The 24,715-nt window shown below is 52.3% G+C and overlaps 2 protein-coding genes across 3 annotated transcripts in view; one reads left to right on the forward strand and one right to left on the reverse strand.

Moving 5' to 3' along the window:
• The window catches only part of ABL1 (ABL proto-oncogene 1, non-receptor tyrosine kinase), a 163,642-nt gene extending 159,881 nt beyond the window's left edge, over window positions 1-3,761 (forward strand). For both annotated transcript variants that reach the window (XM_004375763.2, XM_012555374.2), the window contains exon 11: window positions 1,932-3,761. In XM_004375763.2, coding sequence (XP_004375820.1) covers window positions 1,932-3,625 — 1,694 coding nt within the window. In that variant the 3' untranslated portion in view covers window positions 3,626-3,761. The remainder of the gene's footprint in view (window positions 1-1,931) is intronic.
• A 7,788-nt stretch (window positions 3,762-11,549) lies between these two features.
• QRFP (pyroglutamylated RFamide peptide) lies at window positions 11,550-20,019 on the reverse strand. Its single transcript, XM_023730621.1, has 3 exons — window positions 20,004-20,019; window positions 19,616-19,715; window positions 11,550-12,081 (listed from the first exon to the last, which is right to left on the reverse strand). Exons 1-3 carry the CDS (start codon window positions 20,017-20,019, stop codon window positions 11,550-11,552), a joined length of 648 nt encoding a protein of 215 aa, XP_023586389.1.
• Between the last annotated feature and the right edge of the window lie 4,696 nt (window positions 20,020-24,715).

Genomic DNA, 24,715 nt, shown 5'->3' on the forward strand with positions numbered 1-24,715 from the left:
ATAAACATTGAACCAAACGAAGAGCGGCTTGTTGTGAAAGCACTGATATTAAAAAGCCCACAGGGTCTGAGAGCCAGGAGAGTCCTGGGTGCAGAGCTCATGTCTCCTCGTGGCTTCTAGCAAGAGTGTCCTTCTGGTGCTGTTCCCCAGGCAAGCGAGGGAAGTGGGGTTGGTTCAGGAGGGATCTCAAGATACTATCAATAATAATACTAGCTAACATTTGTATAGTGCTTCCTATATGCCAGGCTCTGTTCTGAGTTAAGCTGCTCTGACACAGTGGTTGCCCCCAAAAAGCAGAGGTCAAGGTTGTACTGCAGACCAGCTGAGTGAAAATATCTGAGGGTGGGGCGAAGCATCTGGGTTCGTAAAGGCTCCCCAGGGAATACTAATGATGGACTCAATGCTAATGGACTGCAGATGGTGGAAGTGGAAAGGAACCGGACAAGCTAAGTTTTAATATAGAATTATGGGATGTTTAGCCACAGCAGGATCTGTGATTCTCCATTTTTTTAAATCATGTACCCATATTAGTGTAAAAAAAAAAAGTTATTTATGTATTAACTCATTTATTTATAAACATATACATACACTGCTGAACAGATATACTATGTATATTATAAGACATACCCAAAAAGTACTTTTAAAAGAGTTACATAAGAAATCTAAATTATAACACTTTCTTTTCAAACCCCACTGGATCATCTTGTTTATTAAAAGCCCAGTGATAAGCAATCATATTCGTTTATGCCCGTCAGTATTTATCTAAGAGGTATTTTGATATATAATCTCATGGGGAGCAGAGAGTGTCAATTAGCTGCTCATCATTGAAATAGAGCTGTGTATAATTCATTAAATTTCACTTTCTCCACATTCTTCCACCAGATTAAAGTTTTGGTAGGCCTTCAGCTTCCCCTGATTCACGTGTCCTGCCTGATGCTTGGTGTGATAAATGCCCCCTTATACCTCTGTTCTGAAGTAGAGGGTGCTGACAGGAAGCCCCTTTTCTTGTAGGTTGAACTCAGAGAATTCTGTCTTTCACTAGCAGGGACCTTGGCAGCACCAAAAAGATCTATTATTCATATTTAAAGAGTCCCCATTTTAAAACGTTCAAAGGTTATCCCCTTTTTGTTTCCCAAGCATAACAGCCCATTGTTGCTGCACTTTTGTAGTATATAGCCCCTTCCCTCCCAGATTATACCTTGTAGCAGCCTCCAACAGGCTGGATGGTCTAAAGGTCGTGGTTTCTGATCTTCGCTTGGCCTGGTCATTACTTTTTATTCACCAGATAATGATGTTGGGGAGGGTTAGGGGGGCTGTGCTCCTTTAAAGTAAACTAGGGGTGCCGCAGTGGTTAAGAGTTCAGGCTGCTAACCAAAAGATGAGCCGTTAGAATCCACCAGCTACTCCTTTGGAAACCCCATGGGGCAGTTCTACTCTGCCCTATAGAGTCACTATGAGTGGGAATCGACTTGATGGCATCAGAGTTTTTATTTGTTTTGTTTTCTTTTGTTTTTAGTGAGAGGATAAGGAGGCCAAGGCCATCTCAGCTTTTTGTTCCTTTGTCTTCAATGAGTGAACTTAAGCCTTTCCAAATAGTAATAATAATGTTAATAACAACAATTATTGAGAAATTATGTGCTAACAACTATGATATCCTACATTCATTATCTTATTTACATTCTCACAACAATCCTATAGATAGATTTATTGTCCCCATTTTATCAGTGAGAAAGCTGAGGATGAGAAAAGTGAAGTAACTTGCCCAGGTTTATGGATAGTGGGTGGCAGGGCTGGCAGTCAAACCAGGCGTGTCAGAGTCCAGAGCCCAAACTCTTAGCCACTCGTCTGTAGAGACTGGGGTGGCCAGCCTGAGGTTAGCCACTCAGGAGCCTTTGGTCTGGAGTTGTTAAACTCTTCCCACTGTTTTTCAGATCCTTTGGACCATGAGCCCACCGTGTCTCCATTGCTGCCTCGAAAAGAGCGAGGTCCCCAGGATGCCAGCCTAAATGAAGATGAGCGCCTTCTCCCCAAAGACAAAAAGACCAACTTGTTCAGCGCCTTAATTAAGAAGAAGAAGAAAACAGCCCCAACCCCTCCCAAACGCAGCAGCTCTTTCCGTGAGATGGACGGCCAGCCAGAGCGCAAGGGGTGCGGCGAGGAAGAGGGCCAAGAAATCAGCAACGGGGCGCTGGCTGTCACGCCTTTGGACACAGCCGAGCCAAGCAAGTCCCCAAAGCCCAGCAACGGGGCCAGTGTCCCCAATGGAGCCTTCCGGTCTCCTCACCTTTGGAAAAAGTCCAACATGCTGACCAGCAGCCGATTAGCAGCCAGCGAAGAGGAGAGTGGCAGCAGCTCCAGCAAGCGCTTCTTAAGATCCTGCTCTGCCTCCTGTGTACCCCATGGAGCCAGGGACACAGAGTGGAGGTCAGTCACGCTGCCTCGGGATTTGCAGTCCACAGGAAGACAGTTTGACTCGTCCACATTTGGAGGACACAAAAGTGAGAAGCCAGCTTTGCCTCGGAAACGGGCAAGCGAGAACAGGTCTGACCAGGTGACCAGGGGCACAGTGACTCCCCCACCCAGACTGGTGAAGAAGAACGAGGAAGCAGCTGATGAGGTCTTCAGAGACACCGCAGAGTCCAGCCCAGGCTCCAGTCCTCCCAGCTTGACTCCGAAACTCGTTCGTAGGCAAGTCATGATGGCCCCTTCCTCTGGCCTTCCCCACAAGGAAGAGGCCGGGAAATCCAGTGCCTTAGGGACCCCTGTCACGGCTGAGCCAGTGCCCCCCACCAGCAGAGCAGGGTCAGGCTCATCTGGAGGTGCCAGCAAGGCCCCTGCTGAGGAGTCCAGAGTAAGGAGGCACAAGCACCCCACCGAGTCACCAGGAAGAGACAAGGGGAAACTGTCCAGGCTCAAACCTGCCCCGCCGCCCCCACCCCTAGCCTCTGTTGGGAAAGTTGGAAAGGCCTCTCAGAGCCCGAGCCATGAAGCAGCCGGGGAGGCAGGAGCCAGCACTAAAGCAAAATCCATGGCTCTGGGCGTGGATGCTGTGAGCATTGACGCTGCCAAGCCAAACCAGTTAGGAGAGGGCATCAAGAAGCCTGTGCTCCTGTCCGTACCAAAGCCACAGTCATCTGCCAAGCCATCGGGAACCCCAGCCACCCTAGCCCCCACTTCCTCATCGTTACCATCAGCACCCTCATCCCTGGGAGTGGACCAGCAGTCTTCCACTGCCTTCATCCCTCTCATCTCTACACGGGTTTCTCTTCGGAAAACCCGGCAGCTTCCCGAGCGGATTGCCAGTGGCACCATTACCAAGGGCGTGGTCCTGGACAGCACCAACGCGTTGTGCCTCACCATCTCCAAGAACTCTGAACAGATGGCCAGCCACAGTGCGGTTCTGGAAGCCGGCAAAAACCTCTACACATTCTGTGTGAGCTACGTGGATTCCATCCAGCAAATGAGGAATAAGTTTGCCTTCCGAGAGGCCATCAACAAACTGGAGAACAATCTCCGGGAGCTTCAGATCTGCCCGGCGACTGCGGGGAGTGGCCCAGCTGCCACTCAGGACTTTAGCAAACTCCTCAGTTCAGTGAAAGAAATCAGCGACATTGTACAGAGGTAGCAGAAGCCAGGTGTCAAGTCAGCTGGAGCTGCCTGCAGTTCATGAGGGTTACCCGTGCCCGTGATGGTGACGGACAAAGGAACAGTGAAACGAGACCTTGGCCCAGGAGCTCTGCGCAGGTGGAGCTGAGGGGCCGCCGTGGAGTACAGACCTACTACCTATGTGTGCACAAACTGTCCACATGCACTTTCCTCCTTCTTAGCCCCAGCTCCCCAAGCCCTCTCTGTCCCGAGTTGTATCTGTGGAGTTCCTTCTCTGTGGACTGAAGTCAGCATGCCAGGGTTCCACCAGGCTTTTTTACACATACTGCTTTAAAACTGAGCTTTTCAGGGCAAGTGGGAATGGCAGATAAGGTTTTTTGTTTTAATTTTCTCTCTGGCTGTGTCTTCCCCTTCCACTCCCCGCCCCTACTCCTGCCACCCTCTGAGAAAGTGTCCTGAACTTGAGCCTTTCCGCCAAGGCCTTGTGAATAGTCACCTCTGCCAACATCATGGAGGAAGCCTTCTGCTCAGTTTCCCGATGTTGACCCTCATAAGGTCAAGACACATTTCAAGAACTACATCCTGAAGAAGGGGGTGCCCAGCCAGTGCTGCCAGGTGGTCACTCTGCCCCTCCACTGGTGCTGGAGGGCCAGAGTGCTCCCCAGTTCCTCATGTGAAGGACAGCTCTTGATTTGGAGCATAAGACAGGGCGATAGAGCAGGCCAGCCTTTGGGTCCAGGACAGGTGAGGAGGCTGAAGAGGACGGTAGTGTGGGCCAGTGCTCTTGTCATCTGTTCTCTCCACGTCCCTGGAGCCCAGGTCCTTACGCTCTTGTGGCGTGCAGTGTTAATCCTGGATAGAAAGCTTGAGTCTTAAGGGTAGCATGCTCGCTGTCACTGCAGACCCCACAGCAGAATGGGGGAGGGCACCGGGCGATGGATAGCTAGTTGGGTGAGCAGCCTGGCGCTGAGATAGCGCGGAGCTGGGCCTGGCACACCCACAGCGGCCCGGGGTTGCCATCCTCTCACGTTCTCAAGTGCCCTGGGACGGTCTGGATTTCTGACCTGTCCCTGTCTTCTGCCCCTGGCAGTACTCCACCTCTAAGTTAAAGAGATACTTGCAAGGCCCTCTCCTTTGTGACAGGACAGTCTGGAGTTTTCTGACGTTCTTGAAGCATTTCAGACCTCTTCCTTGCTGGGCACAGCTGCCTGTGATGCAGAAAGGAGCCACCGTCAGGCACCAGCACACAAACAGAACGATAAGAGCTGCTGGCCCCCAAGGCCCTAACTGTGGTGGCTGCATTCTGGAGTTGGGCAGATGTGTTTTATTTAATTACCATGAGCAATACTTAGCCTAATATTTCTGTGGGGGTTGTCAGGAATTGTTCAGAAAACCACAAACAAATGAAGCCCCAGAAGGTATTTGGTGTTAGGCGTTTCTCCCCCTGGGCTGCCCCGGAGCAGAGCTGAGGTGCTGCGACTGTGACTTCGTGGGACAGGGCTCCCGGTTTCCTTGACCTTGACCCAGAGCAGCTAGTTGAAGAGCAGGCAGGCACCCACTTGGGCCTCATGGCCATGCCCAGAAACAACCCTTAGAGAAACCAGGAGAAAACCTCCTTCCTGCTCCGCTTGCCCTCTCATGCCTGTGACTAGCACAGGCCCTATTTTTACGCTACTCACCTAAACTTTTATTTTTCCGGACTGCTGTGTTACACAGACTAGAGGTGCTAGAATACCGGCAGCGGCCTTGCAGAGCAGAGCAAAACCACCCACACAGACTCCCCCGGACTGTTTCTATGAGGTACTGGTCTCTTTTGTTAACATGATGTGCCACTATATTTTGCATTTATATCTTGGTATTACACTCTTTTATAGACTTCCTCTTTTATAAATGATATGTAAATAATTTTCTACTGTCCTCCCATCAGGAATGCCTATGGTGTCTTTTTTTTCTTTTTTTTTTCTTTTTTTGGTCCAGTACATTTTGTTTCTGTATGTGACTCTGTGTTTTTTGAATCCAAATCTCCTCTGTAGTATTTTTTAAATAAATAAGTGTTTACAACATTAGAATCTTTGGCAGATGGTTTTTGTCTGTAATTCTTCCATGTTGTTCTGAGTCATTGCTTGCATGGGGGAAGGATAAAGTTCTTATTTTCCTGACAGAGCTGGAGGCTCAGTGTGCAGAACAAAAGAGAGCAAGGGCAGGATTGCGGCAGGAGCCACGCTGGCTTCCTGGCTTGAGGAGCCCTGGGTTTGCTGCCCAGGTCCTGTGTCATCACCAGCCACTTTTCAAGAATTTCCTTGCTCTGAGCTCAGCTTCTTTCTGCACCCTTGGTACTTACTTGCCAGCAGCCCAGACTCCGTCAGCTGACTGAGAGTAGGCGTCTCTGTACAGGCCACACTGACTGGCAGTGGAACTGGAAGACCAGCCCCACAGACGGGCAGAGGAGATAATGTTCTCAATCCCTTGCTGGCCTGAAAGAGTTAATTACCTCCACAAGTGTGTTTTGTTCCTTGTCGTAGAACCCACTTTCTGTCACTGCCCTCAGTCCCACAGCACCCTTCACTTAATTGTGTTTTACATGGTGGGTATCTTACTTCTTTGTGTGAACAAGAAGGAGCAGAGGTATGCTGGCCTGTGAGGGCTGGAAATGCACTGGGGGGCTATGCTGGGACCTCTCACAACCCCCCACCAAGGGGACTGTCAGATGGAGTGTGCAGCTCTTCCTCAGCTTGGTCTCCACTTAACACCAGCTGACAGCTTGGAAAGTGGAAGTTGGGGAAGTAAGTAGTGCCCTCTGATAATGATACTTATTAAGCCAGCAGACTTGTCAAAGGACACAGATCCTGTTCACCAAAGCATATTAAAGAGCATGGTTCAGTGAAACCTCTTTACAGGAGACCTCGGCAGCAAGGTGTGCTGAACATCAGGAGATGTGGGTGAAACACCAGCCCAGGACGAGGGCTGGGCGACCCACCTTACCATGCTCAGACTGAACAGCGGCAGGCAGCACTAGAGATTGTCTGCCCTCTCATTTCACAAAGACAAAAGCCAGCTCAGGATTACGTAGCTCACTAGTACGTAGTTGAAACACAACTGGATGCCAGATCTCTGGAGTTCAAGTCCAGGGCTTTTCCACCGGTAACAGGGTCTTTCCTTGAGTGACTGCTCCCAAGTCTGAAAGAAGACATAGAATGATTATAACAGCTACAACTGATGGCGAGCTTCTTCCGTCCTCCATGGCAGACATGGGCCATTCATAGAGTCCTTGCAGCAGTCCTTCTAGGCAGGGCATGTGTTATCCCATTTCCGTGGCTCAGCAGCCAGGTTTCTTGTCCAGAGTCAAAGCTCACATGTGGTGAGGCCAGGGCGCAGCCCACACACGATGCCAGTCACCTTGGCAGGCGTGCAGTGAACACTGGCTGTACTAGTATGAAATAAATTCCTTGTCTCCCAAATAAGAATCATCCATGTGTGTCACCAGAACTTAAGAAACTTAGTGTGGTCTAGCTATTCTGAGGCAGTGGCTCTTAATCTTTTTTAGGTCACAGACCCCTTGAGAGTCTAACGAAAGGTGTGGATCCTCGCCCCAGAAAAATGCATGCATGTGCACGTACAGAACAGTTTCTAGATAATTTTGAATCCCACCCGCAAGGTCCTGAACCAAGGGGTATCCAAGGGCCAAGTCTGCCAGGAGGCCAACAGGTTACTGTTGTTATTGTGATTATCATGAAATAAGAGTCTAATGTGTCAAATTCTTGTGGAAAAAATCAAGCACTGAAAACAGTCCAGATGTCCATCAGAGAAGAGAGGATAAGTAGTGGAGTGTTCATGCAGTGGAATATTATAAGCAACGAAAATGAGCTAACTGTTGCCACACACGACAGTATGGGTGAATCTCAGAAACATAATATTGAGCAAAAGAAGCCAGACACAAAAGAGTCGTACTGTAAGCTTCAGTTTATTTAAACAGGCAAGACTCATCTGTGGTGTTAGAAGTCAGGATGGAAGATAACCCAGGGCGGAGGAGGGCCATGCCAGGTTGGGGCACAAGGGGACTTGGGGGAAGGTCATGTTCTGTTTCTTAATCTGGGTGGTACTGGCTAATGTGTGTGTCATTTGGTGAAAATTCATCAAACTGTACACTTAGAATTTGTGCAGATTCTGGATTATGTTACGCATTAATGAAAGTTTCCTTAAAATACCAGGCCACATCTGAGCACTTTCAGCGTTTTCAGACATGCTACATTATCAATGAAACCCTCAGTCCCCTTTATGAGGGAGATTCTGCCACTATCCTCATATGATGGATAAGAAGACTGAGACTCAGAGATGTGAAGCAACTTGCCCAAAGTCACACAGCATGTGGCCTGCCCCAGACCTGTCTGGCTCTGTAGCGCTAAGCCTTAGCCACTGTGCTGGACTGATTTATATACAGTGCACATGGCCACAACATGACCTGCAAAGATCTATGCTCCAGGACCAGGTTCCTCCCTCAATAACAGAAGAAAACAAGCCAAGAATTACAGCTAGACCACCTTCTCCAGGTGTTTGGGATATTATATAGGCCGGGTTCCTTGGGCACTCCGGGGAATCAATTTCTAAATTTTGTCTTGATACAGAAGACATTAGGTGAGGACAGAACTGATAAACCAGAGTGTGCCCCTATTAGTACCTGCCCTTGTTCCTGATGGTCACCCAACACTGTGGGCAGGGCCCCCGGGCCAGTTAATGTCACTGACATCATCAGGGAAACCTCAGGTATTATCTGGAAGGGCATTCCCAAGAGGCTAAGGGAGATTTCAGTTATAGAAGTACCAACAGCACAGACTAGTGTCCCAGCTCTCTGCTCTCAGGGTGAAAAGTACCTTGTTGGGGGGGGGGGTCTTCAGTGAAATTTGTCACTCAGCTTCTTGGGCATTGGAGCGGGGTTTGAGACAAGGTGGCTTCCCTATTTTCTACAGCAGTTGCCTATGGCTTGGTGGCGCCAGCATCCCCCCCCCCCTCCTTTTTCTTAAACATTTTTATTAATACTTCAAACATATTTCAAGAAAATTCAGAGAAAAATATTCTCTTCCCTTTTTAACAGCTAAATACCTTTAGATTTTCCCACCTCAGATGAACACTTTGTGTCTTGAGTAAATATAATGAACAGATGCAAACAGCTCTCGGGTGGCTCTGGGCTGGAAGAGCGAGAGTCACCACGCGAGGTGGAGTGAGAACAGGCCGCCCGGGGAGCTTAATCTCTGCTTCCAAAATGAATGTGTTACTAAGAGTCTCATCTGCGCTAATCAGAGTAATCTTCCTCATCAAGGAGAAAGCGGGGCGGTGGGGTGGCGTGAGTGGGCCCGAAGTCCTTGACAGAAACTGGCGAGGGTGATACAGAGTGGGGCAGGGGGTTAAAGGGTAAATGTAGCCAAATATAGTGGGAGTTGATTTAACAGATCAATGCCCTTAACAGTTTGATTGTTCTGATTTTCAGGGTTATTGAGCGCGAATGTATAAGCAAACTGGGAAGAATGGCTTTGTTGTTGATTTCTGTAATGATGGAAGCCTAATCACAGTATATCCACTCCTCTGAAGGTCTCCCCTCCCTCCTCTCCTCTATCTCCGGTTTCTCCATCGAGGTTAATCTAATCCTGCTAAATTAAAAACCAGCCAGTGTATACCTGAAGTGTGTGTAAAGATACGCAGGAGTAGCTCAGCCGAGGTGTCCTCCCGTGCTGTTGACCAGTGGCCATGGGGCAGCTTCTTTTCTAGGAGGGTGGAAATTGGTTAAGTGTGGGTCGGCCAGGGACCTTTGCTCCAGGGCGTCCCTCTGTTGGTCTTTGGTCCATTGTGTTTCACTGAGATTCTCTGGGGCGTGTCGTCTGGCATCTTTGTGTGTGGGAAGGAGTCAAAGGGGGAGTTGATCTGGTTCCTGCTCTTCCTTAAAGCAAGTATGAGCACCCCCTGGGGTGATGCCTTTGCACTCAGGGTCTGAGCTGTCTTTTACTGATAAACAGACTAGTTAGAGTTTTTTTGCCCTCCATGGTTTAAGGGCCAAGGGTTTGCCTCATTAACCAACAGATGACCCTGGGATGTGTCCATCCCTGTCAGAGTGTCACGTTTGAAGGTGGTGACAGTACCCTTTTTGCAGGAGGCCTGCTGAATCATCCCAGAGAGGTCATGTGCCCCCCCAGACTCTGGTGCCATTGTCTTGTCCCCCATCCCAGCACCCCAAGACCCAGGGCACAGGTACCAAGGCATAGAGAAGCCCTCTGTTTTTGTCTAAGAAGCAGCAAGAAGCGCCACGAGAAAGCAGCTTGCTTTAACATAAGGTGATGTTCTGACTCCTGTGTTCCTCTCCCATCTTACCACCCCAATTTCTGCTCCCCAGTCAGCTTGGTTCTTTTGTGGCTCCGATCTGTCACCCCTTAATGAAGTGGCTTTCTGGCTGCGGAGGATTGAGAGCTGTTACTGGGGAAGGCAAGTCACTAACAGAATGGAAAACACTGAAGTACTCTGAGGTGCCAAGCTGGGCCCAGCCCAGTGTGGTTCTAAAAGGCTAATAAAAATCCACCAATTAATTGTGACCGCTCAATAGAAAATTATTCAGTCGTGAACAGGGGCAGGCTGCAGCTTGAAAAGAGGAGGGGAAATGTTGCTATAGTAACATCAATATAAGTTCTCATCTCAGCAGCTGAAGCAAGCCCACGTGAGAGCAGCATCAGACTGTGGCACCTGACACGGGATGGGGTGCAGAAGACACCAAAGCCAAGTTTGAAAGGGCTTCTCTGCCTCACCCCAGGCCTGCAACCACTCCAGGCTGAGCTCCGGCTTTCCCCAAGTGGAAAAGTTGTTTTCCAAATGCTACTCGCTCTGAGAGGACCAGGGAAGGAGCAGTCAAGTGGAGGAGAAAAACATACCCTGCATTGTGCTTTCCCGTACCTTTTGACCATGGGTATTTTACCAACTTCCAATTAAGGGGATGCTGAGAGAAGTGTGTGGATGTATACAGTACAAATTCCGTCTCCCCAAGTTAAGGCATTTGCAACTCAGGAAAATGAAGTTCCTAGGGTTTTGAAGACCTGTAGTTAAAAGTCAGGTGAGCTTCCCAATATGGTTTTGCAGTTTTTACAACTTTTATTTCAAGAGACACGCACAACAGATTCCTATTTTGAACATGTGAAATGCAGCCTTGCTGTAGCAAAAATGTATTCCTTCCTAGTTCATCTCCCAGGGGACTTGGGGCTTGGCAGACACCATAGCCCAGAGAAGGACAGTTATCAGACGGGGATAGGCAGCCAGGTCAGAGTGGCATCTTGATACCAGAGCAGTGCTTTCTTGCCAGAGGGGTCTCATGTTAATGAGATGGAGAACAGGATTTTTTTTTTCCATTTTTAATGTTCAGAACCATACTCTGTACCCAGTGGAATGTATTCATTCACAGTTGCATTGTGGATGTTGGCTACAGACGTCCCTATGGAGACTGTCAAAACTTTGATTACCCCACTGTAATCACACGGTCCACCTACCTTCAACGTGGAGCCAGCACAGCCAGCTCTGTCTGTTCATATTCATTGCCGAGCAGCATCCTCAGCTCCGTGCCACTGGGGCCAGGGGACTGCCCAGAATCAGACCACTAGGGGAAGGGAGAGTCTGAGGCATGACAACAGGCTTTATCAGCAAGCTGGTACAATGGCGGCCTTTTCCTCTGAACCAGGACACCGCTTCCTTTCAGTCACCTTTGTGGTACCATCTGTTTTTTGTTTTGTTTTTTTGCTTCAGCAAAGTTGGAAATCAAAAGTAAGCAACCACCTAACCAAACCTACTGCCAATGATCCGTGATAATAATACTGAAGTCTTCTCAGTGTCTTGGTCTTTGAAGGTTGAAAACACTGGAGTGGAATCAGACAGGCGAGGGTCCGAGGAGGCACCCTTTCCAGCATGCCACAGCCTCTTTACCGCCGGCCAAAGCGGAAGCTGAAGCCCCCTTTCTTCCTACTGTAGCCATTGAGCTCCTCGGCTAGGTTTCCCAGTGGACCACTGGCCTTCTCACCGTCAGCTGAGAGGAAGCTGGTGGCCTCACCGCCGTCATCCTGCCTCCCGAACCGGAACCTGAAGCCAGCACGCTCTTTGCCTGACGTCTGCAGCTCCTTGGCTATGACGAGCAAGGCCAGCGGCTGAGGAGCTCTTGGCTGCCGAGAGGAGCCCCATACAAAGTTAGGTCGGCTTCCCTGGGCCAGGTCAGCCCAGCTCTTCTTGGTTCTGATGTCACCCAGGGTGTCTCTAGACTCTTCTCTGTCCGCTAGAGGAAAGCAGACGCCCAGCGGCAGGAGGAGGAGGTAGGACAGGGAGCACATCATCTGACCCAGAGGGAAAGAAAAGAGGAGGTTACCAGCTGTACATGTGGGCCATGTACAGCTTGTCAACAGCACTTGCCCAGGCTTGGGCAGCCACTGAGGCATAAGCTGGTGCTTCCACTGAGCCCGACTTCCAACAAGCTTTCGGGAGTGTCACTAGGTGGGGACCAGGCCTTTATTTTCTTAGCAGGCTCAGTAGCTGATTGCACCAATTAGGCGGGTTCTCACTCTCCTGAAATCCCCTGGATTTGGCTGCCTTGGCAGCTTAGCACTATAATACCGCAGCTGCTGGAATGGCTTACAGCCGTGCGCAGGCTGCCCCTGGGAGAGCAGAGCAAATCTGGATTCATTTTTCTTTTATTATAATTATTGACTCTTGGGCCATATCATCTCAGAGCCGTTGGGTAGAAAGTTAAAAGCATCAATCTCTCTTAGTTTTCAACTTGATAATAAATGGGTCTAGCTAAGCTGTTCAGCTGGGACACTCTGCTAATGTCTCTAAGATGGAAATGAGTTGCTATTGACCCCAGGAAGCAGATTTGGTGGTTCTGGCCTAACTCACAGAGACATGCTTGAGGGGGGTGGGGGGATGGGAGCGTGGGAGCATGGGGAGGGGTGTGGACCATGCCTGAGTCAAAAACTTAACATGTGTGATTGCACTTCTTCACAATAAACCTAATTCCTAGGTACTGTCATTCCCACTTTTTCAGGCAAGAAAACTGTCAGAAAGGCTAAGAGATTCTGCCCAGGTCACAGAGCTAGGAAGTGGAGGCACTGGGACTCGTGATTCTAGTAGGGGAGGGAGTCTTGGCACACAGGACCTGTGCAAAATGCTTTTTGTACATATCTGATGCAATCCTTGCAAAATCCTACAGAAGGGAGTATTTTATCCCCACTTTACAGAGGGGAGGAGCCCTAGTGGCACAGTGGTTAAAGCACTTGGCTGCTAACCAAAAGGTCGGCGGTTCAAACCCGCCAGTCTCTCCTCTGGAGAAAGATGTGGCAGTCTGCTCCCGTAAAGATTTACAGCCTTGGAAACCCTAAGTTCTACTCTGCCCTATAGGGTTGCTATGAGTCAGAATCAACTCGATGGAATGGGTTTGGTTTGGGTTTTTGGTTTACAGGGGAAGAATCTGGCTCAAAGAGGGGAGGTGACTTGCCCAAGATCTCACAGCTTTAAAGTGGCAAAGCTGGAATTCAAGGCCAGACCTAATCGGGCTTGGCTCCAGGACGCTGCTCTAAACCGCTACCTTATACCATGTGTGGCGGCCCATAGGGGATCTGAAACAGAAATAGAGCTTCCCAGAGTGCCCCTGCCTCAGCAGTAATTGCTGCCTTCCCTCGCAAAATAAGCCTTTTTGGTAATGACCAGGGGTGGATGGGAGCTGGCTCATCCTCTGAGGAGTCGAACTGAGGCTATAAAGACAGCCAGTTCTGGAGAAGATAGCACAGGACTCCCCAGAGCTCTTTCCAGAAACAGTTCACTTGAAAACTTTTCAAAGTGAGCTCAGCCAGAAAGCTTTAAAAAAATAATAAAAGCAGTCCTTCTCTCTACCCAAACCCAGCCCTTTAAGCCCTTCAGGTCCCCAGGACCCCTGCTGTGGGAAAAGCCTTTCCACAGGACCTGGGCTGAGGGAGGGACTGGGCTTCTCACAAGGTGGCTTTCTGTGGGGGGAGTCCCCCTCTTCCTCCCCATGGAAAGCACTTCACTTGGACTAGGAAGTGTTCCACCCTGGTGGACGAATCCACCCTGGGGCTGGCCTTTGGTCCTTGAGAAAGGATAGTAGGAAGAGACCTTCTTCCCTTTCAGGGGTCATGGACCCCTTTGAGAATCTGAAAGAAACTAAGGATACTCACCACTGAAAATTAGGTCCCAGCACAAGTCAGATCCCCACAGTCCACAACATGGAAGGAAAAGCATTGGACTAGGGTTCCAGCCCTGGCGGGCACCTTGGGCCAATCTGCACTGCTCTGGGAACCCTGGCTCCAGCCCTTGTCTGGGTCAGGAACTGGGCACGGACAGCCAGAGGGTACACAGATCCACAGGGCTGGGGAGGCCCAAAGAGACGGGGACCAGCTCCTCACCGCCTCCTGCTGGGGAGGGGACAAGGTGGCTGTACTCACCATGCTACTGGCCTCCTCCCCAGGTGGGATGGTGGATCTTTGGACTCTGGGCTAGGCTGGGTAGAGCTGCTCTGTGTTCTTGTCCAGGAAATGTGGCTCCTGGGTTCTCCCTGCTTTAAATAGTCCCCTTGGGTGTACTTGCCACTTGTATGGCCTGATTGCTGCACATTCCAGACCCTGGGATTCCACTGGGGATGCTGGTGGTGAAGGAGAGGGCAGTGCTGATTGCATTGATAAAAGACCTGACACGAACAGGATGTGGTCTGATGAGAGGGACAGGTGGGGCTGCCCTTTGCCCAGTGGGCTGCCTCATTTGGAGAAGATTGGCAGCATCATTAACAATGAATTGCAGCCCCTGGGCCCTTGAGTTCCTCGGAGGAGGCACTGATGCCCACCTTTAATAATCCTAATGAGCCTGCCTTCGTTGGGTCAGCCTCACTCTCCAGAGAGGATGTCCACGGCTTACACACCTCCTGCCCAGCTAGCATGACTATGGTCTGAGTTGATACCCGTGAAACCAGTGATAGCCATTCTTTTTTTTTTTTTAATTAATAGACTTTATTTTTTTAGAGCAATTTTAGGTTTATAGAAAAAATGAGCAGCTGGTACAGAGAGTTCCCATATGCTCCCTAACCCCTGTGCACACAGTATGTCCTGCCATTAACATCTTGCCTTGGTGATACATTTGTTACCATTGATGAATTGTTATTGATACATCATTAACTAAAGTCCATGGTTTACATTAGGATTCATTCTGTGTTGTACAGTTCTGTGGCTTTTGACAAATGCATAATGTCATGTGTCCATATTACAGAATCATACATGATAGTTTCACTGTCCCCAGAATGCCCTGTGCTACACCAGTGCACATCCTCACCCCCCAGCCCCTAGCAACCTCTGATCGTTTTACTGACTCTATAGTTCCGCCTTTTCCAGAATGTCATATACAGGTGGTTCCCCCACTTACGATGGGATCTGTTCCGATGACTATGTCGTAAGTTGGTTCTGACGCTAAGTCAAATACCTCTTTATTTTTTTAGTTTTCATTATGATTGCCTTGTATTATCAGTCTCTATAAATCTAATCTTCGAACATCTGCAAGTGAACATCTGAGAATGATATCAGCAAATTATGCACTGCAATATTGTATGTAGTGCATATTACTAAAAATAAGATGTGCCAAAGAAAAAGATGATTGTAAGAGCGGTTCTTTGTGACTCAAAAGCATCATAAGTCAAGGACTACCTGTAGTTGGAATCATGTGGTATGCAGCCTTTTCATACTGGCTTCTTTCACTTGGTGATATGTATTTAAGGTTCGTGGTTTGATAGTTCATTCCTTTCTCTCACTGAATAATACTCCATGATATGGATGTACCACAGTTTATCCATTCACCTCTTGAAGGGCACCTTGGTTGCTTCCAGTGTTGGGCAATTATGAATACAGCTGTGCCACTCACTTTTTAGTAAGTTGAAGAAGTGTTGTTTGGGGCCATATTTCACCTGCTCAGGATCCTTACGAGGGGTGTCTGTCACTGAGCGACTGACCCAGGCAGCGGGACACCTGCTTTCCATGAGAGCGGATTGTGGAAGTGGGGCACAGAGCCATTTGCTGGAGCAAGCCCATGTCTCCCTTGAGCCCATGGCCTCAGCACCAACAAGTCCGTTTGTTCTGTCTTCCCCACCATTGCATCCCCAGTGCCCAGCTCAGTGCCTGATGCCCATTTGGGAAAGGACAGATGAGGGAATGAATATTCTCCCTTCACTGTCCAGCAGTGTGGCAGGGGCCAGTGCCTTTGTCTTAGTGGACCTCAGCTGGGGTGTGATGACACTCACCTCGCTGCGCTGAGATAGTTCAGGAGATAAGGCTGTCATTAGTCCAGTGCTGGAACGTGGGAAGAGCTTGGTAAAGGTTGTGATTTTGGCTCCCAGCTCTCCCCATGCCGGGGCCCTTAGCAGAGGACACCAGCATTTGACGTTCACCCTATTTCTCCTATTATTAACAACTTCCATTGGTGGTGCATTTGTTACAATTAATGAGCCAATATTGATACATCATTATTAACTGAAGTCCATAGTTTACATTAGGATTCACAGTTAGACGGGTTTTTACAAATGCATAATGTCTCGCTCCCAGGTAGTTTTCCGCCAGGGGAGTTCACTGGCCACGGTGGAGAGTGACACATATTTTCACCTGCTCTGTATCTCTACAGAGGAGTGTGGGGCTTGAGGGGCCTGAGTTGTGGACCCCATAACTGTCATTGGGGACCACCCTTGGGAAGCTGCCTGCAGGATCCACTCCAGCTCCGCTGATGGCCCAGGGCAGGGCCGCGGACCACATATCCCGCGGAAGTTTCAGGGCACTTGGCCCATGATTTGTTTCTTGCATAGTCTGACACGTCCTCTGCCTACCCTGTGTGTGCCAACAGGAGCGCCCCTTGGGCCCCCTCCAGGCAGAGGCGTCTGTGCAGACAGCACGGTAGAAGGGCAAAGGGGGGGCTCCAGCGCAGGGGCAAGCAGGAGCCCTGGGCGGCCACTGGGGGCCCAGGAAGCACCCACAGTCCCCTCCCCTCCTCCTGTTGCTCAGCCTAGTGTCCCACTGGGCCTGTGCCCCTGGTGATCCTGTGTAGTGTCTGAGGACTGCCTGTGGGGAGACCAGCAGGAGGTGCCGAGATTGCGGACGCCCAGCTAGAGTGACACCAGTTCACGGCCCCAGCCTCTGCTTTTCTTCCCTGCTTCTCCCCTGGCCTAGATTTTCCTCCACTGAGAAGTGAGCAGCAGGGCCGTGCGTGAGCAGGTGCTGTGAGGCTGCGGCCGCCCTGGGATTGTCTGAGGGTCGCTGCGCAGACCAGGCCACGAACTGAGACAGAGGATTTTCCAGAGGGGCCTCACCTGGCTGACCTGTCACTGGAGCCCTGTGGGGAGCTGTGAGGAGGGGTCAGAAAATCACACCTCAGGGCCCCAGCCCGGGACAGAGAGAGCCTTGAGGATGCTCTTCCCTCCCGCTGTGATAGGAGGAAGCAGGCTGGAATTTTTATCTCCCATCTATGTGGGGGAAACTGAGGCTCAGAGGACTAGAGCACCTGGCAAGGCAGAAGCAGGCTTGATGCCCCCTTCGGACAGAAAGTGTGTGAGCAAGTTTCTTGTCCCTGGCAGTTTCCCCTTTGCCTCTGTCTGAAGAGAGCAGGGTCAAGAAAAGGACAGATGGCTGTGGGTTGATTTTGGACTCCTTCCTTGGGTTGCACTCTGACCTCTTTTTTGGGGAGGGAGAGGTCTCAATGGGCAGAGTGTGGGCAGAGGGTATGCCTGTCTGCCAAGTGGAGGGAATGCCAAAGCCCACTGGCCAGAACCACAGCTGCCAGGGCCACCTCTGGGGCTTCTGCCGCTCCCTCCCAGCTCTGTTTTCTCTCAGCCCTGTGTGTGTGTGTATGTGTGTGCATTGCATGTGTACATTGCCTGAGTGTGTGTGTGTGTGTGTGTGCATACGTGCACATGTGCATTGTGTATGTGCGTGTGTATGTGTGAGTGTGAGGGGTCGTGTCATTTTTCTCTCCTTAGTTAGTTCTGGTTGGTTGTGGCATTGGATACTGATGTTGGTTAGCCAGGGATGCAGCCAGCAGCGGGTCACTACTACACTGCAAGGCCCTGGGCCCTCTCTGTACCTCAGTTTCCCCGGATGTAAAGTGATCTTCCCAACCTGTGTTCTGCAGAATTCCTCTGGCTGTGGGTGGGGAGGGCAGGTGAGCGGGTCGAACCTGTGGGCCACCACCCCCAGAAGAGAAGCTCCAAGGAAAGATCCTGCTGGGGAAAGAGCCCTGGCCCAGGTCACTGGGGCCTGGGTCACTGCACCCTGTTAAGAACTGAAGCCTGTGGCTCTGGGCAGTGGCCACAGAAAGGCCCAAGTGTTGAGTGCTGGTTTGGAATGGGGGCTGAGCAACATGAAGCCTCTCAGGGTGAGTATGAGGAGGCCTCCCATATATCTCACCTATTCCTCAGCCCAACCCACTCCCATCCCACTCTGGGTAGAAGACAGATGCCTGATTTTGTGCCAAACTTCCTGATTCCAGGGTTTTGTCAGGTGCCCTGTCCCCCCGCCAGCACCTGGCCTGAGAGATTGTTTTCAAATGTAATTCCTTGGATCCTCGGAGCCTCTGCCCCCAACCCAGGGAATGAACCCCCCACTACTGAGCAGCTGGGGAGGTGAGAACTGTGCCCTGTTTCTGCATCCCTAGACCCTGGGTCTCCAGCAGCAGCTGATGGATACTTTTGGGTTCCAGGAAGTTCAGGAGTGGCCAAGGCTACGTCAATCAGAGCGGCAGGATTCATTCAGGCCCAGCTTCCAGCAAAAAGGCCTTTCATGGTATCAGGATAAATGCAGGGGAAGGCTCCAGGCCTGTGCAGGAAGTCCCTTTGAGGGAGGGGATCCAGTGGTGACCATCCTGGAGGCACGTCGGGGTAAGTCCCAGGATGTCCAAGCTGACTGGCAGCCTGGGCCCCTGAAGATCCATCCCCTTGCTTGTCCAGGTGAGAGAGTGGAGACTTGGCATGGAGGGCAGGGCTTGTCGGGTTGACCCAGCCTGGCTGTGCTAAGCCCAGGCCAACTGGTCTCCACTCCCGGCTCGGCCACATATCTGCTGTGACCTTGGGCAATTCCCTCCAGTCTCTGAGCTCTGCTTCTCCACCTGTGGATGGGGTGACAGCAGTGCCCACGTCATCGGGGTGTGAGGCTTGAATGAGCTGAGGAAGGCAGAGAAGGGTGGGCCCACAGGCTGTGCTCAGTCAGTGACTGCTGCCGCCGAGAGCCCAGACGGCCCTTCTTCGCAAGCACCAGCCTTCCGGTGTCTATTAGCAACTGCCGTTCCTTCTCAGAGCTCCCGCTGTGCTGGCTGAACCCCCTCCTGCCTTGGGCAATCTCTTACCATGCTGTATTGTACATTGTTTGTGGCTAAAATGCTGGCACCTCTGAGAGGGGTAGCCCCTGCCAGCTCTAACAGCTTCCATGTGGCTGAGTTTATTGAATCTTTTCAATTAGCCCTGGATCCGAGGTGGGGAAGGTCTGGAAGGGGCAGGGGAGGACTACCTGCAGGGAAGCAGGACCAGGGAGAGTATTGGTGGCAGTGGCCACCTCACTGAGTCCCAGTTGCCTGGCTCAGGGCCCCATCCACAAGGGCCCCATCCTATATCTGCCCCACCAGACCCTGTAAGCCCGATATGGAGCTGACAGGAAAACAGGCAGCAGGGCAGAGGGGCCTGGTCGGCTTCCATGGCAGAGCTGGCGAAATAGCCTCTTGGGTAAGTCCGAAAAGGCTGCATGTTGGCCATCTCTTGTGGTTCAGCTGAATTCTACCCACCAGAGGCAGAGCGGCCAGAGTGGGTGAGGTGCCTAGAGTGGAGTGTGAGTGGGCTTCACCCGTGGACAGGGGATGCCCAGCAGGTTTGGGCAGGGCAGGGTCGGAGCCGCTTGAGAAGATCCTTCTTGCTGTCATGCAGAGATGGAGAGTGGGGGGTCCTGCGATGGAAGCAGGGCACAAGTTAGGATACCGAGGGAGCTGCCCAGATGAGAGAGGAGGGGCCTGGATGAGGGTGCTGGTCATGGAGGTGGAGACGGGGCAGATTCCAGAGCCATTGAGCAGGCTGAATGCTGGACATGGTGGTGGTGGGTGAGAGAAGAGAGGAAAGGGGAGTCCGAGAAGCTGGGGAATCAGCAGGAGCAAACAAATGCAGTGGGAGCAGAGGCTTTATTCCAGTGGAAACTTCCAGCGCCTGTAAGGGAGTGGCAGGGGCTGGACATGTTGGGAAGGGGCCGCTTCAGGGTGGGGGGCCCAGTGTTGGGTAACATGTTACACATGCAGCAGCAGATCTTGGCGAAGGACAGGGAGATGGGGTGGTGTGAATGTCCATCATTCCCCGGTTGGGTCTCTCCCCTCACATTCCAGAGCAGGCATGGTCAGTGCGTCTGGTAGATGCCAGATGAAACAGCCACACTGGCTCTGTTCCCAACAGAGCCGTGAACACGCGTCTGCACTGTGGCTCTCCACACTTGTTTGACCAAGAGCACTTTGTGGAGGGGAAAAGAGAGTGGGATTAATGTTCTCTGAACCTGCATTTGGAAATGGCTGACCTTGGTCCTTGAACCTCTAGTAGCGCAGACTGAGGCCTCTTTGCCGCAGCAGGGTTGGGTGTGAAGACGAGGCTCCAGCTGCCCCTCCCCACAGGTGCGGAGCAGAGGCCTGGACATCAAGACTGCCGGCAGGCAGAGCTCATGGCACACTCATCACAGGTTCTTCCCACTGGCCCTGCACAGGTCCTCCAACACAGCACTCGATAAATATTGGATTCCATTAAATAAACTCAGGGGATTGTTCTGTCCTTAAGCCTCAAATTGGTTTTATGAATAAACAGCCATTAGGGACTGTTAGTTCTTAATAAAGAGGCTTAACTCCTCAGAACTGCAGTCCAGGTCACAAGAGAGACCCATAGGGACAGTTTATTGCCCAGGGACTGATCAGATGCACAGACAGGGCGACCAGGCCTCATCCCCAGAAGCCCAGCCTCAGGAGGATTAACCCTGCCGTGCAGCTAGTGTACGAGGCTGACCTGACTTTCACCTGCCAGAGTGGCTCCTGGGCTGCCAGCCAGGTCTGGGCACCACCTATCTTTGCAAACCCAGAACTGGCTCTGCCAGAAGATTCTGAACAGTCCTGGGGGTAGAAAACTATGTAGAAAAGGTTGTTTGGATGCTGTAATAAAAAGTTCTGGGGGAGTAGGAGGCAGTCTGGGAACACGAGGGAGTCTGACTGACCCTGGGCTCTCATGTGGGTGCTGAGTGGGCTTAGAGCAGGGAGCAGAGACAGGTCACCACTAGACTTCATTGGAGACAGGAAAACACAGATACCAAGGACACACAGCCTAGACTAACTACTGCCCCATGCTGGCTCCATCTGCCCATCCGTCCATCTGTCCATCCGGGTCTCAGGTGCTATGCTGGTCCTGGAACTCCCTCACCAGCCCTACACCCTACGCACCAGCTGGCCTCATGTGGCCAGGATCAGGCATGCCTGATCGGTGCCCTGGGAAGGCTAACGTGACCGGTCTCGGGTCAGAGCCCCTCCGCCGCACACCTATCCTACCCCACCAAGATCTGATATGAGCTTTTTGAGTTAGCAGAGTCCTGCTAGCGGCTTGGCCCACTCAGGGTTTGGGAGCAACCTCTCCTGGCAAGCAGATGAAGAAAACTGAGGCTCCCATCTCCTTGCTCTGGGTTCTGTGTGTGCCCTGCTCCCAAACTCCACAGGACAGAGCTCTGTGACTAGGCCACAGGCCCTACACACATGCCCCCTGCCACCATCTCACAGCCTCAGCCCCCTTTCTCTTCCCTCCCCTCCCCGGTGCCAGGCTATGTTAGCAGAAGCAGGCTGGCATTCATGGTGATGCGCCCCCACTAATCCTCCAAATCTCTGCCTGCTCAAAGACGGCCCCCAGGATAACCGGGCCTCATGCTCCCAGCTCCCAGACAGCCAACGGGCCTGCATGGGCGAGGGCACGTGGCAGCGAGGGGACCAGGAAGAGATGGGCACTCCAGACATTGCTTCTGCCTGGAAGAAAAACATTACGAAACCTATCTACATGCGGCTTCAGGGGGAAAAATGCAATTTGAGAGCCGCTCACAGCTCTGTCTTCATCTCCTGTACTGAGGCCACCAGGGTAGAAACCAAGGGTCCCTCTACCCTCTGGATTCTGGAGCTCAGCCAGCTAGCTGATGGCCTTTGGTTCAACTCTGAGATGCATGCTAAGTTTGGGGGCAGCAAGGAGGTCACTGGCTGACTCCACACAGTGTACCTATGCTTGTCAGGAGGAAGTTTCAGAAGCTTCTGGGGAGGGGGGCTAAGTGCATTGCCTCAAGATCTCAGTATGGAGTCCTCCCTCCCCCCAACTTGGCATGCTCTCCATACCAAAGGAAGAAGGAAAGGGGAGAGGACTTGGTCAGGGGATGACAGTCACCCTGTCATCAAACGTCCAACTGGGCCCAGCGAGACAAAGCCCGGGTACAGTGACCGTGGTCCCGGGTGAGGCAGGTTGCTGGGCCTGGTCACCAGTTCTCATCCTTCAGGGCTCAGTGGAGCTCCCCCCTCCCTCCCTGCTTCTCCTAGAATCTCCTCCTTCCTTGAGGCCAGAGGATGGGGGCCGGGCTAGCCAGGGGATGCAGCCAGCAGTGGGCCACTAACGCACTGCGAGGCCTTGGGCCCTCTCCGCCCCTCGTTTTCCTCAGGTGTAAAATGAGAGGACTGGGCCCTGGTTCTCAAGCTCTGTTCTGCAGAACTGTGTTGGGCTGTGTCTCTGGTGACTGGCATTTGTGCTGACCACAGCTCTTGAGGCCAGGGCCCAGGCCGGCCTTGCTCACGGTAGCCTCTGCAGCCGAGAGCAGGCGTGCAGTGAACATTTGTCTCAGCACCAGCCTTGAAGGGACTGCCCTTTATGGAGGTGGCAGGGGTGGGGGTCCCTTGGCCTTGGCTCTGCACACCGCAATGCAGGGGGATATGTCCATCCAACCAGTGTTTGGCCCCAAGGGTGCCAGACCTAAGCTGGGAGTGGGGTTGGTGTTCTAGGGCAGTGTCTGGGCTCTGGAAGGGATGGATGTCCCATGCGGCGGGGCCTGGATCACAGGCTCCCGAAGACCACCCCAACCCATCCCTCCGCCAGGCCCCAAGCGCGTCTGTTCCACAGCCAAGCCCTGGCACCACCACTTTGTGTCGCCTGACACCACACACATCTGTGAACCCACTAGCATCACACTCACCAGGAGTTTGTTTGATGACAGATCAGAAAATGCTTGGCACTTCCAAAATAGCACCTGGCACCACATGGCTGGCAGCAGCAGACGGCTCCAGCCTAGGGCCGGGGGCGGGACAGCCTCATGAGGCGAGAACTTGGGGGCCCACCCAGCCCCTGCTCTGTGATGAGACAGAGGTGCCGGCAGCCAGGCTGGGCTGTCTCTCTTGCTTTCTAGAGGACGAGAGAGGGGCCAGAGGGTGGAAATTTCTTCTGGGCCTTGTGTGGTCCTTCTGCACACACCCTCCCATTCTCCTGCCCCCTACCCCACCTGCCTGGGCCTCTCTCTCCTCTGCCGGCTTTGATCACTCTGCACTGTAACCGCCTGTTTCCTGCCCGTCTCTGCCTCCAGCTGTGAGTGCCAAGAGGGCAGGGACTTGCCACTGCCGCCACCGCCCCCACCTGCCTGCCTGCACCTGCCGTTAAAGGAGAGCACGCCCCTCCCTCCTGCCTGCAGAGGGGTCAGCCTGTGCTGCCTACCAGTGGGGACCCTGCCTCTCCCTCACATCAGGTCCCCACAAGCTGGAGCTTGGAAAAACAGCCCTGTGCTTGGTTCAGGGACCCAAGGCTGTTGGGCAGACAATTAAGGGCTGGAGTTCTGAACTCTGACCGGGGCCCCAGCCCTGCCCTTCTCGGCTGGTGACCTTGTGACTCCCCCTTGAAGCCTTTGCTTCTAGCCTATGTGGGGGGCAATAACAGTACCTCAGGTGTTGGAAGGGTTAAATGAGAAAGTGTCTATGGGGTGCTTGGCCTGGTGACTCAGTCCCTCCACCACCCCTGCCCCATTTGCCCATTGGGGCCCTCCCTTCCCTTTGACCACTCAGCCAGGCTTGGAGGAGGTGGCAGTGCACAGAGCCACCAGCAGGGGGCGGCCTCTTCACAGACACAGCAGCCTCTGGGGCCAGGTGGGATAACAACCAACAAACCCCTCCAGGCCCAGGCCTCCACTCAACAGGCCTGTGTTCCCAAGAAGGCCCTAGGATTCTGGTACCCCTTGAAAGTGGTAGTGAGGGGTGGTACACGCCCTGTCTCACCCCAGTAAATCAAGAGATTCTCAATGGTTCAGGCCAGACCAGAGGTGCAGGATCTGCCCCTGCCTCCCAGAGGCAGGAGGAAGAGGGTGGGGCGGGGGGTCCCCTGCTGCCCCAGGCAGGAGGCTGGGCAGGAGCTGACTTGTATCTCAGTTGATAGGCACAGCAGCCAAAGGGACTGGAGACCTCCCAGGCCTGCGGGACACATGGGTTGGTGGGCTCCGGAGAACCTGTCTCCACGCTGTGTGGCCACAGGCAGGGCACGGCAGCCCAGTCCATGGCCACTATGGGCGGCCCTCAGCACCAGCAACTCTACAGTCCTCTAGGGTGAGCTGGGATCTCCAGGCACCATGGAAACCAAGCGTGAAGGACAAAGAAGCCTGGCCTCAGGGAGGCCCAAACATTCCCCCTCTGATCTGCTAAAGGAAGTCTGGGGGTGCAGTCACCGCTTACTCTGTGTACCCCCATAACGCTGAGTGTGTGGGCTGGCAAAGTGGAGGGGTTACTCGGGGGCACCGGCCAAAGCCGGGCGTTTGTGCAGACCTGTCTGTCCTGGCGGGAGACGGCAGACACTTCGCGCAGGAGTTAAAGTCTGGGCAGGTAGAAATTTTGATGGTCAAATTTGCCTCCCATGAACAGAGACAAGAGGTAATGTTTGCTGCCAAATTGCAGGATGAGGGCAGTGTGACCTTCCCACCCAGGGGGCTTACTGTCAGGGCTGGCCTGCCCCACCCCATGCGTGGGTTGGAGCGCAGACGAGCAGGAGGGGGCGGGGCGGGGG

This window comes from Trichechus manatus, unplaced genomic scaffold (genome assembly GCF_000243295.1).
Source record: "Trichechus manatus latirostris isolate Lorelei unplaced genomic scaffold, TriManLat1.0 scaffold00038, whole genome shotgun sequence".
NCBI lineage: Eukaryota > Metazoa > Chordata > Mammalia > Sirenia > Trichechidae > Trichechus > Trichechus manatus.